The 15,222-nt window shown below is 33.6% G+C and overlaps 1 protein-coding gene across 1 annotated transcript; it reads left to right on the top strand.

Moving 5' to 3' along the window:
• The first annotated feature begins 1,662 nt into the window (after positions 1-1,662).
• Positions 1,663-14,543, top strand: LOC109243045 (phosphoinositide phosphatase SAC1). The gene is made up of 16 exons (XM_019409933.1): positions 1,663-1,950; positions 2,052-2,256; positions 2,373-2,538; positions 3,815-4,037; positions 4,727-4,803; positions 5,734-5,921; positions 6,033-6,130; positions 6,329-6,462; positions 6,546-6,680; positions 8,630-9,011; positions 9,129-9,250; positions 9,437-9,541; positions 10,162-10,359; positions 12,270-12,461; positions 13,693-13,804; positions 14,138-14,543. Exons 1-16 carry the CDS (start codon positions 1,858-1,860, stop codon positions 14,384-14,386), a joined length of 2,679 nt encoding a protein of 892 aa, XP_019265478.1. The 5' UTR covers positions 1,663-1,857; the 3' UTR covers positions 14,387-14,543.
• The last annotated feature ends 679 nt before the right edge of the window (positions 14,544-15,222 follow it).

The following is a 15,222-nucleotide window of genomic DNA, read 5'->3' as shown; positions in this document are numbered from 1 at the left end:
ACAAATTTTATACATTTTTCGGCTATTATTTTTACAGCGGCTATACAGTGTCATTTTCTTATTGAAAACTGGCACAAAAGGGGATATTTTCAAGGTCAAAATTTTAGAAGACATTATCTAAAAAAGAGAAATTAAAGTGATAATTTGCGTTATCATATAAAAGAAGAGGAAACGTTTTGCTTCAGAGGAGAAGATTTGCTTCATGAATCAGAGTTGGGTAACACCATTTAGTTTTTTGAACACATTGTGTCAATGAGATTAAAGGTGCTCCACTTTAGCATACTTAAGGGACTAAATATGCTCAGGATTATAATCGAGGGACCAAAATAGACCTAACCTCAAAAGGAAAACCAAATATATATAAGAAAAAATCAAAAGATACAAATCTATCTATATAGAATAGAAGAAGCAAAAGCACTACATTAAGACAAGTGCGTTAACCACAAAAAACCAAGTGGCATTGTTAAGATAAAACAAACTACTTTTCTAACTAATTTGTTTTTTGAACTTTAAATTTTGAATGAATTGGTTACACTACTTGAATTAATAAATATAGATATCTTATAATTATCAATAAAAATACAAAAAAATATTCTACTCATTTAAATTGGGGAGTAATTTAATATATATATATATATATATGTGTGTGTGTGTGTGTGTGTGTGTGTGTGTATATGTATGCATGTATGTATATAAGACTTATAAAAATAATTAGAATTATTATGAAAAAAGTCGTACATATACAGATAACTAAAATCATAATAAACAAATAGTCATAAATGAAGAACATTAAAAAAATCAAATGATATCATAAAAATACATATACTAATTAAATTTCTCATGTAGGCAAATTTACTTAATAAATTAATAAATAGAACTCATAGTTTCATAATAAAAAATACAAAAATATAAAGAAACTATTAGGATATTATACATAAGATAATATATTATATATATAAAATATATTTTTTTAATTATTAAAAATATTAGTACGTTTTCTATTAAAATAATAAAAGGCTTATCTCTTTATACTTTTGATGAATTCAAAACTATAATTTAATAAAAAAATGATATTATTTAAATTTTCAGTAAATATAAAATGAGAATACTAATCTTGTATTATAGTAGAAATGAATGTACCAAAGTGGTGGATAAAGATAATTTTATAACATTCATATTTTGAATTAATTAATAAACATCATATAAATAAATAATTATTGATAAATTTAGACAATTGAAGAATTTTAAACAGTATAGTATTAGTATAAAAATATATATTTTCAGAATAAGAAAATATATACGTATGTTCTACTAAAAGAGAAGTAGTATAAAAATATTAAGCCAATTAAAAAATTAATAAAAAATTACATTAGTATATGTATAGTACTAAGTACTTGCTAATTTAATAAAGAATAAACAAGGAATAAACAATTTATTTGATTACGATAATGCTTTGTATTATTTAATTCTGTATAAATTTTATTATATTTATGTACACTACATTAAATAATAAAATAGTAACTAATATTTATTAAAATAATATGTTATATTAGATCATAATTTTATAAGATTAATATTTCGTCAAATTATCCGCGTATCGCGCGGGTTCTAACACTAGTATAAATAAATATAGATAAAACAAAAGAAAATACAAAAAGAAAAAAAAACGAAAGAAACATAGGAGAAAGAGAAAACGGGAAACTTTCCGATCAGGCGACAAAAGAAAGCATGACTTGAGTAGAGTTGTAATGAAAAGAGACCGTAGCCTATAATTTGCCTGATGATCCAAACGAAGCTCAAAATCCTTTAAATTGTGAAGAAACCGAACACTTTTTATCATTGATTCTTCAATTTTCGATGGCGAAAACCGAGAATTTGAAGTCAAATTCTTCAAAGGATCCCTCTGATTCCTATTCCCTCGAAAAGTTTCGCCTCTACGAAACACGTGCTGTACGTTACAATTTTCACTTCCTTTCTCTTTATTTTTTACTTTGTTGAGAAAACCCCAATTGGTATTTCTTTTGATTGATTGCAATTTTGGTGTTTTGCAGAGGTTTTACTTAATAGGGAGTGATAGGAATAAGCAATTCTTCAGAGTGCTAAAAATTGATAGAATGGAGCCTTCAGATCTTAACATAAGTGAAGACCCAGTTGTATATCCGCCTCAGGAAGTTAAAAACTTACTTCAGCGCATTGCTGAAGGGAATAGAGCTACTGGCGGTTTGAATTTTGTGGCTAAAGTTTATGGCATTGCTGGTTAGTTAATCTTTGTTTAAAGTGTTAAAATTTCATGTTAAAGTTTCATGCTTTAAAGGAATTTTTGGGCTAAGTTATTTTATTTGTTGTTATTATTTGATGGATTTGATTATTAGGTTGCATTAAATTTTTGGAGTCATATTATCTTGTGTTGGTGACGAGAAGGCGCCAAATTGGATGTGTATGTGGTCATGCGATATATAGTATAGACGAGACCCAAATTATTACGATACCTCATGTCTCGGTCCAAACTGATGTTGCTCATTCGAAAACTGAGTTAAGGTAAGTGGTTTGGTTTAATTGGTTGAATCTCTTGGAATGAGAAGCTTTTGCTTGTTGCATATTGATTATATGTCTTTTGAGCTAGTGATATGATTTCCTTTCTCTTTTATTGTTTAATTGTTAAAGTTGAAAGTTTTTTAAAGTATACTAAGGGGTTGGATAAAAGTGCTGTCTTCCTTTCTTGGATTATTTGAATAAGCGGCCATTTCAAATCCAGCCGTAATATATCTATTTGGGTTTCACTTTTTGACCAGTGAGGTAATTTTATTAACTATACTGTGGCAAGAAGGGGCAAATGTACAAAAAGGACCATGCTCTTTAAGGAGTCCATCCTACACAAAAACGTCAAAAAGTATAAACACATATAATTTGTACAGCCTTAAATTTACCCTCAAGCATCTGCAGTTGCACAACCTCAAATTTGCCAAAAAAAAATCTTCGATTTTGTTACTTCCACACATTCCATATTATGCATGCAGGACCAGTTCTCCAAAAACTTTACCTTGCCTTGTTGATCTTTTGCCCTTGTCAGCTTTCAAAACTATCCTTCACTTATTGTAGCATTACCAACTGTACTAATATAAGCAATGAGTCTGCTAGGTGGATCGAACACACACCCGGCGGCCTTTTTAAGAGTTTGAGCAACATAGCTTCTAGGTCAAGAAATGAAGAAAATTCCCATTGCTATGTTCCTTTTTGAGATAATTTTCTTTAGAAACAATGATTGCAAAGTAGTGTGCCCATGTTCTATTTCACATGAAGGTGTTTGATTGAGACCGAGTTTAAGATGTTAGTTTGACTTATGTATTATATTAGTGGTAATAGTTGAGAATATTAAAATTGTGAATTGGAAAGTTAGTTCGAAAAGAATTTGATTAGTTAAATGAATTTGAAATATTTGAAAGTTGAAAACATTTTTTCTAATTTCTCAAATAAAAGAAGTATAGAATATGGTTTGAAATATTTCGGAATGTCCAAGATATAAAGAGTATCATATTAATTTGTACAGAGAAAGTGTTTCATCGGTCATTTTTCTCCTGCTTCTTTTTTGAATTGTTCATCATTTCTATTCGGCATATGTTCTTAGTTTAGTACTTTAAAAATGACTCTGATCCGGAAATTATGAAGAAATCAGCATTGCTTTGTGTCAGTTCCTTTTCACTCAACTTGAATTTTGTTTATGTTAAATTTCTCAAATTTTATGCCCTCTGTTTGAGTTAGTGAACAAATATTTGGCCCTCAGTTTCTTGGCTGACGAAATTTTCAATAAATGCAGGTACAAGAAGCTTTTGTCCAGTGTTGACTTGACAAAAGATTTTTTCTACAGTTATACCTATCCAATAATGCGAAGCTTGCAGAAGAATATCTTGTCCACGGGTGAGGATGGGATGCCGTATGACAATATTTTTGTCTGGAATAGTTATCTAACACATGCAATTCGATCAAGATGCAAGAACACAATGTGGACAATTGCTTTAGTTCATGGGCACTTTAAGCAGGTGTTTGCTTACTTTTCCGTATATTTTTTGTTGATAACCAAGAAATCCTCGAGGGCCAGTAGTGCGGTTCGAAACTTGGTGGATAATGGGCCCGCCTCTCCACCCTTCATTATATTGATATGGAAATGAAAATCCAAGGTTGTAGTATAGAAAGTTAAATTTACTATGATGGCTAATTACAATGACATGGGTTAGCTTGTGTTGTTTACCCTCCAACTGCTATCATTTAAAACTAACCTGTGAATATATTTGAATTGCAAATCACTGTGAACTTCACTTCCTGTCTGAGATTCACGCCAACAGTCTGATTCTTCATGTAAAAATAAATGAGTTCGGTATGTATATTTTTTGTGTTTAGTCCATTTTTAAGTGGTCTCTATGAAAAGGACATAACCATGAGACAGATCCATTTCCCTTATAAATATTCTTCAAAAGAAATACTAAAGGAATTTTGGTCCAAATCAATGTGGTCCTCCAAATATGAGGTTTTGACCAGTTGGCTTGAGCTGTTATTTTGAAAATGAGACTATCTACCTGTTTTCGGCATACTTAGCTTGCTATCTTCTCCTTTAATTTCTATTTTCATATTTGTTGTGATATATCCCTTCGACAATCCCCTGAGTATTTCAGACCAGTTGATGATAAAATGCTTGGACACCTAATATCTAATCTTTGCTTAATGCTTGCAGACTAGGCTATCAATATTTGGAAAAGACTTCAGTGTTTCTCTTGTTTCTAGGCGTTCTCGGCATTTTGCTGGAACACGGTATGCACTACCCTCTTTTTTTCTTTAATTATTTCTCTCGTAATTTCTAGAAGTTTTTTTTTTTGCTTGATATTGGATGTCGGTGAGCCTCACCCAGTACCTCTACCTGCTCTTATATATAAGCTTTTAGATGAGATGGTTACACACTTCAACACATACATGCTGCATTAACTCTTGAATTAGACTTGGGAATTACAGACACAACTGATCGGTCATACTATAGAACTACATTATGCGGACCCCAGGGAAACCTTGAAGAAAAGAGACAATAGATATTTCAAGGATTTGTCTTAGTTCCGAACTGAAACTTTATCTCTAAACTCCTTTTCGGATAAAGAAGTCTGTGCAGACGGAATTGCAGTTGAGAATACTGATATTGTGCAGTCTGTTTTCTTGTTAATCCTAATTAACGCTGTTGTATCTTTGTTCTTATTTGTAGATGCTTCATGTTTTGGTAAATCGGAGGTGATCTAATTTTTCACTTGCCCTGAAACTTAAAGATAGAAATAAAACAAGAAGCTTTTTTTGACTTCTTGGTTGGGGCAATTCATATTCATGATTTTATTGGCTGATGAGAGATTGGCTACATATGCTTAGAGGTTTATGGTTAGCTGGTTGTTAAAAATGAAACATGTCTTATCACATTTCAAAAGCATTCTGAAAGGCATTGACATCGAGTAACTTACAATTCTATCTAGGTCGGTCTGGCTTAAGAGTGTTATGGGAGTATGAAAATTTAACCCATTTTGATTATATTTTGTTGAAAAGCTTTGCCTTACTAGAAAACCATCACGTCTCTGTTGTTCTCAAGTAGGAAAGCTGAATAACTGAATATTCCTGTTAATGTGCGAAATGGCACTTCTATGATCTTTCCATGAGTAACTTCTGTATCTGTCGCGAAAGTCTTACCAGTAAATGTTCATGCTGCAGTTACTTGAAAAGGGGAGTTAATGATCATGGAAGAGTGGCAAATGATGTTGAAACTGAACAAATTGTGCTTGACGAAGAAGCTGGCTCAAGCAAAGGAAAAATGAGCTCTGTTGTTCAAATGAGGGGCTCAATTCCTCTTTTCTGGTCACAAGAAGCTTCAAGATTCAGCCCAAAACCAGATATAATCTGTAAGAGCAACTAAATTCTTCTACCTGATTGTTACTAGACATTTTAAAGGTGGAGTCATGTGTACTTCCATTCTGACTTAAATGAGCTTGCTTGTCTCGTTTCTGATCAAGTGCAAAGATATGATCCTACTTATGAAGCAACAAGACTGCATTTTGAAGATCTTGCAAGGAGATATGGAAACCCAATAATCATACTTAATCTGATCAAGGTTTGTGCAAAACTGAATTTGGTGGCCTCCAGAAAATTTACATTGTGTTTGCTTCTTAAGTTGATCAGACTAACTTTGGTTTGTCCACCTCCTGGGCACTATTTGCTTCAAACGGTTCTAGTCTTTGAATTCCAACATCGAATATTTGCCTTTTAGAATTTTCTTCTATTCTGTCATTTATGAATGTAATGATTGCAGACCGTTGAGAAAAGGCCACGAGAAATGATGCTGAGGCGTGAGTTTGCTAATGCGGTTGGGTACCTAAATCAGATACTTTCCGAAGAAAATCACCTAAAATTCATACATTGGGATTTTCACAAGTTTGCGAAGAGGTATCCCTTTTCTCCTTATTATCCTAATAAGTTAATCTTTTAAATTCCTTTTTGCTGATTTCATCCTTGTTTCCGGTGTTAAGCAAGTCTGCAAATGTATTAGCGGTTTTGGGTGGTGTGGCGAGTGAAGCACTTGATTTAACTGGGTTTTACTACAGTGGAAAGCCAATGGTTGTTAAAAGGTGGGCTACACAGCTCAGTCGTACAAGCACTGCGAGGTATTCTCAAGCATCTATTGACATTTGTGCTTGAACTATCGAGTATCATATTTGCAAGGCATGTAATGAGTTACTTACTTTGAGTCTAGTTTGTTGTTTACTGAACTTGCAAATGCTAAGGTGAGGCTAGTTAGTTGGACATTATATAACTCACTTCTTTCTCTATTCCACGCTAGTCATTTTCTTCTTCTGTCTCTCTTTCTCTTGTCTCTATAAGTTTTTTCTGACCTTTCATGAAGTTGGCGATAAGGATGTTGTAAAGCTTGTATGCTGTTTTCCCTCTCTTCTCTCTCTCTCCCTCTCTCTCTCTCTCTCTCTCTCTCTCTCTCTCTCTCTCTCTCTCTCTCTCTCTCTTTTTCTTAAAAAATTCAATAGTCTGTTTCACTCTGTTGCTTCTCAGAGTGCCGCAAAGAGCAAAGAGAAGAGTACAAATTGCTGGGAAAGGAATGTGATATTTAAATTGGATAACCTCTCTATTTGTAAACCAGTCGGTATCAAAGAGGAGTAAACTGTTTTCTGTTCTTTCTTTCTTCCATTCAGAACTTGTCTAGTGATAACTGGTTATTTGCAGTAGTGATACTGCAGCTTTTATTGAGCTATGTCAAGATATCAGCTATAGCAATAGTCTTTGTGTTGTTCCTTTACTAAATTTCTGGTCATTGAAGTTTCTTACAAGTATCTAAGTCATAAAATACTTTTTGATAGACAATTCGAACGTTATTCTGGCACTTGGATTTTGAAAGCATGGACCTTTGTAAAATCATTTTCAAGTAAAGTTGCTCGAGCTTGAAGTAGTTGCCATCCTGACAGACATAAGTTAATTATTGTTATTCTGGTCTCAGGCTCTGTATAATCATCCACATTATTTGCTATGAAATCCATATCTGGCCTTGGTCATAAGATGGTTTTGCTATTCTGTTATGGGTCTTGTGGCCAATATGTTTCTAACATTCCATGTAACATTCAGATATCCTATCAGGTACTATTTTTTTAAGGTAACGTTATATCCATCAGCACCAAGTTTGTACTGGTATCCAAAAGAAAAATGTACAGATTACTGGGGTCCTTGTATATTACAAGGAATCTAAGAAATCTACAAGTGATTTTCCATCCTCTATATAGTTCTCTTTACACCAGAATTCAAAAGACAAAAAACAATTCAGCTTAATTCTTTGTATGGAACTATTTTTATTCTCAAAACATCTACTATTCCTTTCTGTCCACACCGTCCACCATATACATGCTGGGATCATTCTCCACCACAGCTTCTGTCTATTTGTTGTTTGGATATCATTCCAGCACCACAAAAGGTCCTTGGTATCCTTTGGCATTACCCATTGTATTCCTGCCAGGGAAAGGAATAACTGCCAGACTATCAGTTACCTTGCAATGTAGAAAAAGATGGCTATTAGTTTTGTCCTCCTCCTGAGAACATCTGGAACTCAGAGGAATTCCCCTTTTTTGCAAAACTTCATGAGTCACACAAGCTTTCCTGGCAACTAGCCAAGAAACACATGTGACCTTAAAAGGGGCTTTAATCTTCCCTATGCATTTCCATGGCCAAACTGATAATTGCACCTTCTGAAAGCAGAGAGTATGCAGAGCTGACTGAAAACGTTTTGGTGTTTCCTCCATTCCATATAACTGTATCCTCGGCATTTCTGGTACCATGAAGAACCTCCAGAACCTTCAGCATTTTAGCCACCCTGCCAATTTCATTATCATTTAGAAGCCTTCTGAAAGAAAACTTCCAACCCTGTGAATTCCATGTCCCTTTTATTGAAGACTTAGGTGTAGTTGTTAAGCAACCAGGTACTATTTCTTTAGAGTGAATGAGTTGCGAAGCAGAGTTTATCCTTGTGAATTTTGTCTAGATTATGGAAACTTAACTTCATTGATGCACAAATGATTTATGACTAGATGTAACTGATTCATGATGTTTCGTGCAGGGATTCTACTCTGAGAGATTTGAGAGCAAATTCAGGAGAGCTCTCAAGGATTGGAAGCAATAATGAAATTCTGAATTCGTTGATCAAACAAGAAAGAGAGGCTGATAATAGCCAACAAATTGGCAAAGATAATGATGACAATGCACCAAGGTTTCAAAGTGGAGTGCTGCGCACAAACTGTATTGATTGCTTGGACCGAACAAATGTCGCCCAATATGCTTATGGTCTTGAAGCTTTAGGTCGCCAACTCCATGCTATGGGCTTGTCTGACAGGCCCAAACTGGATGCTGACAGTAGCATTGCTGCTGCTCTCATGGATATGTACCAGGGTATGGGTGATGCTCTTGCTCAACAGTATGGTGGATCTGCTGCTCACAACACTGTATGTTCACTGATTCTAACTGCCGAGTTAATAAGATAATTTCTCTAAATGTTTTTGATTAAATGATGATTCCTAGAAATTGTTCATATTGTTGAATAGATGTTTTGGATAAACTAGGTGTTTCCAGAAAGGCAGGGCAAGTGGAAAGCTACAACTCAGTCAAGGGAATTCCTCAAGTCTATCAAACGATATTACAGCAATGCATATACAGATGGTGAAAAGCAAGACGCAATTAACTTGTATATTCATTCCCTAAGCTTTTAGCTGCCATTTGATTTTCCTTGTTGATGCATGCTTTTAGGTGGTTAAGCATTTTCCATCTGAAGTTGTGAAATTCTCGATACGTGGGTTTTTATTGAAAATGTTTTGGAAAATTTTGCTGCTGAACAATTTTATTACTTGTTCTTGGTGTTCTTCTTTTCCAGATTCTTGGGATATTTCCAACCTAAGGAAGGAAAACCTGCACTTTGGGAGCTGGATTCTGACTATTATCTCCATGTATCTGGCATAGGAGACGATCTCATACCAGAGTAGGGGTTCCTCTTTTCCTCTTACCTTTCTTTCTTTTTTATTTTGGCTGTCAGAAAATTTTGCTAACTTAATAAAGGAGAAAATTTTCACTAGACTATTAAATGTTTTTCCAATATCCTACCATTTAAAAGTTACCATTTCTCCACTTTTTCATTGAAATCAACTTATCAAGAGGTAATTTTCTCCATGGACAACTGGTATTTAAATAAAATAAAAATTGAATTCTCAACCTCGTGCCAATCAAACTAGGATACTTAAACTGGGATGGAGGGAGTAGTAGAACAGAAAATATGTATTTCTTTTCTTATGCGAGCTTGATGTGTTGTGACAACTGAGATGCTGCACTCAAATTAGTAACATTTGGGAAGTAAAATGGATAAGGACTTTTGGCTGCACATATGGACTCATTTTCCTCTCAAGCTACAACTTCACTTGTCTTTTATTGAGTAACATCAATTGGATTCTTGAATAAACAGAATGTTTCTGAAGTGCAGAGGTTGATTTAAGGCCCCGTTTTTGGAAACTGTGTATTTGTAAGGAAAGATTCAAGAAGAAAATTCTCTGCTAGCATATGACTTTGTCTGCTTACTAATAGATGCCATCTTAATGTATGGCACAGTTTGTCATTTGATACCAGTGCTGTTGGACAAGGAACCGCACTAGCCCCTGTTCCAGCATGCAGGGAAGATTTCTTGCGCATGAAGTTGACATCCTTTGACAAGTTGCTTGAAAGAACATGCTGCAATATTAAGAATGTACGGCTCTGTAGTGAAACTGATCAAAAATCAGGGAATTCTGGAGTGGCACCTGATGCAGCGTAAGTGTTGACTTTAGTTAAGCATATATTTTTTGTTTGACGTGCAATTTTAATTTTTTTTATTTCTCCTGCAGTGTTCATTTACATGCTTGGAGAGTCAAAAGTGACAGCTTCCATCTTTGTACATGAAAAAGTTTACCCTTAAAATCTTAAGTTATAAGACTAACATGACATCTATCAATAATATGTCCAGAAATGCTAAATGGCAGCGGCACTTAACTTTGTTCCATCCTTTTTATTCATTATGTTGAATTTTTTTTAGTCTTAAATGATGAGATGCCGTCCTGCCCAGTTCTTAATTTTGATTTATCTCATTTCTCTAGTTTGAGTTGAAGGGATGGGCTATTATGCTAAGAACTAAGAAATGAGGAATACCTTTTTCTTTACATGGTTATCAATCAACACACATCAATTCTTTTTTTTGTCTCACTTAGCTCCTTGTACTGACACCTTCCTATAGGTTGGTTAGTCCATTCAATTTAATACTTTCATTAAAATATTATTGTAATACTTATATTTCTGCTTAAACTTTTTTGTCGAAATGTTCAATATACTTTCATGGGGATTTCAAGCATTAGTTTAGATAATCATTAGTTTCCAAAGTTTGTAATATTAGTTTCAATAGTCTAAGAGACTTTTAGCTACAACAACGGCTACTTGTTGTTTTTAGGGATGGTTGTTAAATATCCTCTTAAACCGTTAAAATATTCAATATACTTTTACAGGGATTTCAAGCTTTAGTTTCCGAAGTTTGTAATGTTAGGCTCAAATCTCAATAGTCTAAGAGATACTTAGCTACAACAATGGCTACTTGTTGTTTTGGGGTGTAGTGGCTGTTAAACTACACTCTTAAACTATTGAACTTAATAAAAATGATCCCTATTAGAAACTGTGGACAACTAATGCTTCTTCAAACGGATATAGAAGATACTTCTGTTTGTTGTTTGAGCCCTGGGGGAGATTACATGACAGATCAAAAAAGAAAAGGTGAGAAGTGCCTGCATATAGAAATATTTTCTGTTTATTCTTTGTTGGCTCTTCTTTTTTGTACTTTTACTCGAATGGTTAGTTCTGAATAATGGTATAAAGAGAGATAAATTTCTATAATCAATTTAATTTATTAGTTATCAACGATTTTTAAAAGAAAAAGTACTTTTAATTTTTTCATAGATCTCAAAGTGACATTAACATCTTAGTGGTAAATACAAACTGTTACAGTTCTCATACAAAATATAAAGTAAAATGGTAATTTTTCTTAAATATTGATGGAAAAGTGAGGAAAAAATAGTCAAAGAGCTTACTGAATGATAAAATGAAATTCCCCCATATATGTACAAATAAATGATATCCTTTTCCTACTAACATCATGAAGACGCTAGCTGTTGGAAAGGAGATTTGAGAAGAATAGTTTCAAAATTACCCCCTTTTAAATTTTATTGACCAAGTTACTTTACATGATATATTGTTAGTTTTCTTTACTGTTTATGACTTGACATGTAAGTGAGAATACATGTCTATTCTGGTTGAACAGCTAATCGAAGTTCTGATAAAAAATTTATTTCATACTTATACCAAGAGAAAATGATTGGGTGTAAGGCATGACATAGTGCGGGTGTTGGTACTTATAACTAAATAAAACAGAAACACACTATTCCAAGACCAAACCAAGTTTACATGCTCCCAAACAGCTCCAACATCTTCATCCGAATAACTCAAAATGAAGCTTGAGCCTCAAACCCGTTCTTTCACACTTTCTTTGAGATTTTAAAGATTGTTTTTGTGTATTCTGATAAACTAGCTTATTTTCGTTTTTTCTTCAGTTTATTTATTTTTTCTCTATAGAGTAAATTTTGCAATATGTGACCAGCAAATTTTCTTTAGCTCATATTGTTTGATATTCTTAATTGCAGTGAAATACAGCTTAAGAGCCCGAATTGGCTTTTTGGACAGAGGAAGTATGATGATAGTAATTCTGCATCCAAGGTGTCTTCAAATGCAGTTTCTAATGGGGTTTCAACTTGTGAGAACAAAGTAGATGGTCTTGGTGATCTTAGCTGGATTTCTGGTGTTCCTGATCTGAATCAAGAAGATATCTTTGAAAGGTATTTTACCCTCAAAACTTTGCTTGTAGCTCATTTATGAGCTTATCTGATGTCTTTGAGCAATTAGCTGCGGCTCTGTACCTGTTATACAAGCCTACCAATGTGCACCTCAGACATAAATCAAACCAGAGTGTCATAATTTCACTTGTCCATTCCTTTTTTTTTTCCATTCTTCTTTTCTCGTCGCAAAGTATGCGGCGGAAAATACTTGATGAAGGTGCAGAAGTTGAGATGTTTTTTTGTTTTTTTTTATATATATTTTTTTATGAATTTATGGTTCATAACAGAGTGAAATATGATCAACTCTACGGTTCATCATCAGCTTTATGTGCAATGCCATAGAAAATGATAGTTTTACCATTTTCCTTTCTTGAGAGGTAGCAATTGATGAAATTTCACCGTTGTAAAGTTGACTAGACCACCTTTGAAATGATGATGATGCAATAGCTCGTAGATGTCATTAATATCTGGCTTGGGTAAATATATTTTGTTTTTTACAATAGATGTTTAACTAGCTTATGCTGGCATAGAGCTTCGGTTTATTTGTTTCTTAAAGTTCAATTGGAAAAATACGAAATGTACAAAAGTTTACTAAGCTACATCTATCTTAACTAGGGAATGGATTAAACGTTAAAAGTTTTTAGAGCCTGAAACCTCATTTTCCAGTATTTCTTAGGTGGGTTATCTATTTGCTTAACTATGTTGTAGAAAAACTGAAAACTGAATTACTGTTTGATTTTTGTTATTATATCAGTCAGCGCTAGCGCCCTACCTCTAGTATATGAGAGAATACAACTTCAAAGCTTACCTTATCTAAGTAAGAAGTATTATTGACAAAGAAGTCCGAATGTCATATGTTTTAGTCCGCCACCACCTTCTTCTTTGCTCTTTATGTCGGTCACTTGATCAAAGTTGTTCGTCTCTCTGCAGTGGAAGGATTAGTTAATGCTGAACCTCTTTTTTGGAAGGATTCTGATTATGCTTAAAACAATTTGTTTCAGTGGACATGGTTTATTATATTGTTGTGTATATCTCCACCAACCCTGAAAAAAAAAAATTAAGATAAATGTACAATAAGGAAGGAAAGGGGCTGGTAGTATTCCTCATTTTCCTTCATTTGACACTAAAAGTACTGATTTCCTTGTTTGGTTCCTTTCAAATTACTGTATATACATCCTTTTGTGCCACTCTTTTATTTCATTTTAGACTCACTATTTTAATCCTCTTCTAGATACCTTACAATGACAGCAGCAAATGAGGCTAATGGCTGGTATGGTGGTACATTACTCGGTGATCAAGATGAAAGCAGTGAAATCTACCGACATTATGCAGAACTTATCCAGGTAACAGATATGTCTACAACTTTTATACTGTCTGTATCCATGCTTTGCTTTTTTCTAACTTTTGCTGGTTTAAGTCATGAGCGTTTCAATTTTTTTCTCAAGATGAACTAGAGCATATCTTACCATGTTAGGCTACTTTCAATAATATTCAGGACTCAACTAAGTATGAGTGAAAATTTAGTAATTGTGAAGTTCTATAACAATTGTCTTTGGGCTTCGATTAGCAATATTCCTCCTTGATATGTGTTATTGTTGAATTCCCGGTTATATGCTATGGAAGAGGGTATGTTTTTGGATTTGCCTTACTCAGAAGATATTATGTAAACCTAGCAGGGGCCTGCGATGGAACCCTTCGAACATGATGCTGAGAAGGAAAAGTATTATACCGAACTTCTCCTGAAAGGTTCAGTTGATGCTATGGACGATGCAGCTATTGAAGCAGAGATGGAATCTGCTCTCAAGGCATATGACCAAATTGGTGCAGATCTTGGGATTTTCCCAAAGTCATGTAAGGCATTGGCTGCTGATCCGAGCCAGTTAACGAGATGGCTGGTTGGCGAAGACAAGCTGCCCAACGTATAAAACGATATGCTGCAACATATGCATTTCACTATGTTACATATTTTTGTTGTAATATTTGAGGGGCTCTTATTTTAACATTTTAATGGATAAATGAGGATGATTTTCTATGAGCAGCAGGTTTTACTGCTGAAAAGCATGCTGCTCCTGTACAGTTGTATTTTGTGCGCGAAGAAATATTGTGATCATATTTTAATTATAAACGAAGCTTTAAAGGAAAAATAAAAAGAAAAAAAGCTAAGAGCTTGGATCAAATGCAAGACTTCGTACTTGAGGTGCATCTAAGATTTAAATATGGTGGGTTCGTCCTTAAAGAAGATTTCTAGTGCTAAAGCACTATACTTTTAAATTTACTAGTCTAAAGGTACGCGCGTTGCCCGTGTACCATATCTTAAAGAATAAAGCTTTTTTTAAAAATTGCATAATTTAAGTAATAAAAGAAAAGTGTATGTTTTCATGAAGATCTTATATAGCTAACACAATAAAGAAAATTATCGTATAGAAGTCCTTAATCATCCGTTGATATGTTCAACTTAGAATTTGTTTCGGTTTCATAAATTTATCACTTTAATTTCACAAGCTATATATTATGCTTCCTTTTCAATTTCAACAAGAATACACAATCCTTGAAGAATTAATTTAAAGTTTGTTTTGAAGTATTAGCTTGGAAGAAGCTTGCTTGAGAATCTGACATTACAAACAAAAAAAAATTATTAGTCTAAAATAAATATTTACTATCCGAGAAACTTATTTATCATTGCAATTTAAAATTATTTTTTGTAAAATAAAATAATTCTCTATCGTGGCTTCACAAAGATAACTATTGCCACCTAATTAAT

The sequence above is a fragment of the Nicotiana attenuata genome, unplaced genomic scaffold, assembly GCF_001879085.1.
Source record: "Nicotiana attenuata strain UT unplaced genomic scaffold, NIATTr2, whole genome shotgun sequence".
NCBI lineage: Eukaryota > Viridiplantae > Streptophyta > Magnoliopsida > Solanales > Solanaceae > Nicotiana > Nicotiana attenuata.
The sequence above is the reverse complement of the archived record's forward strand: the minus strand, read 5'-3'. Positions and strand labels throughout refer to the sequence as shown.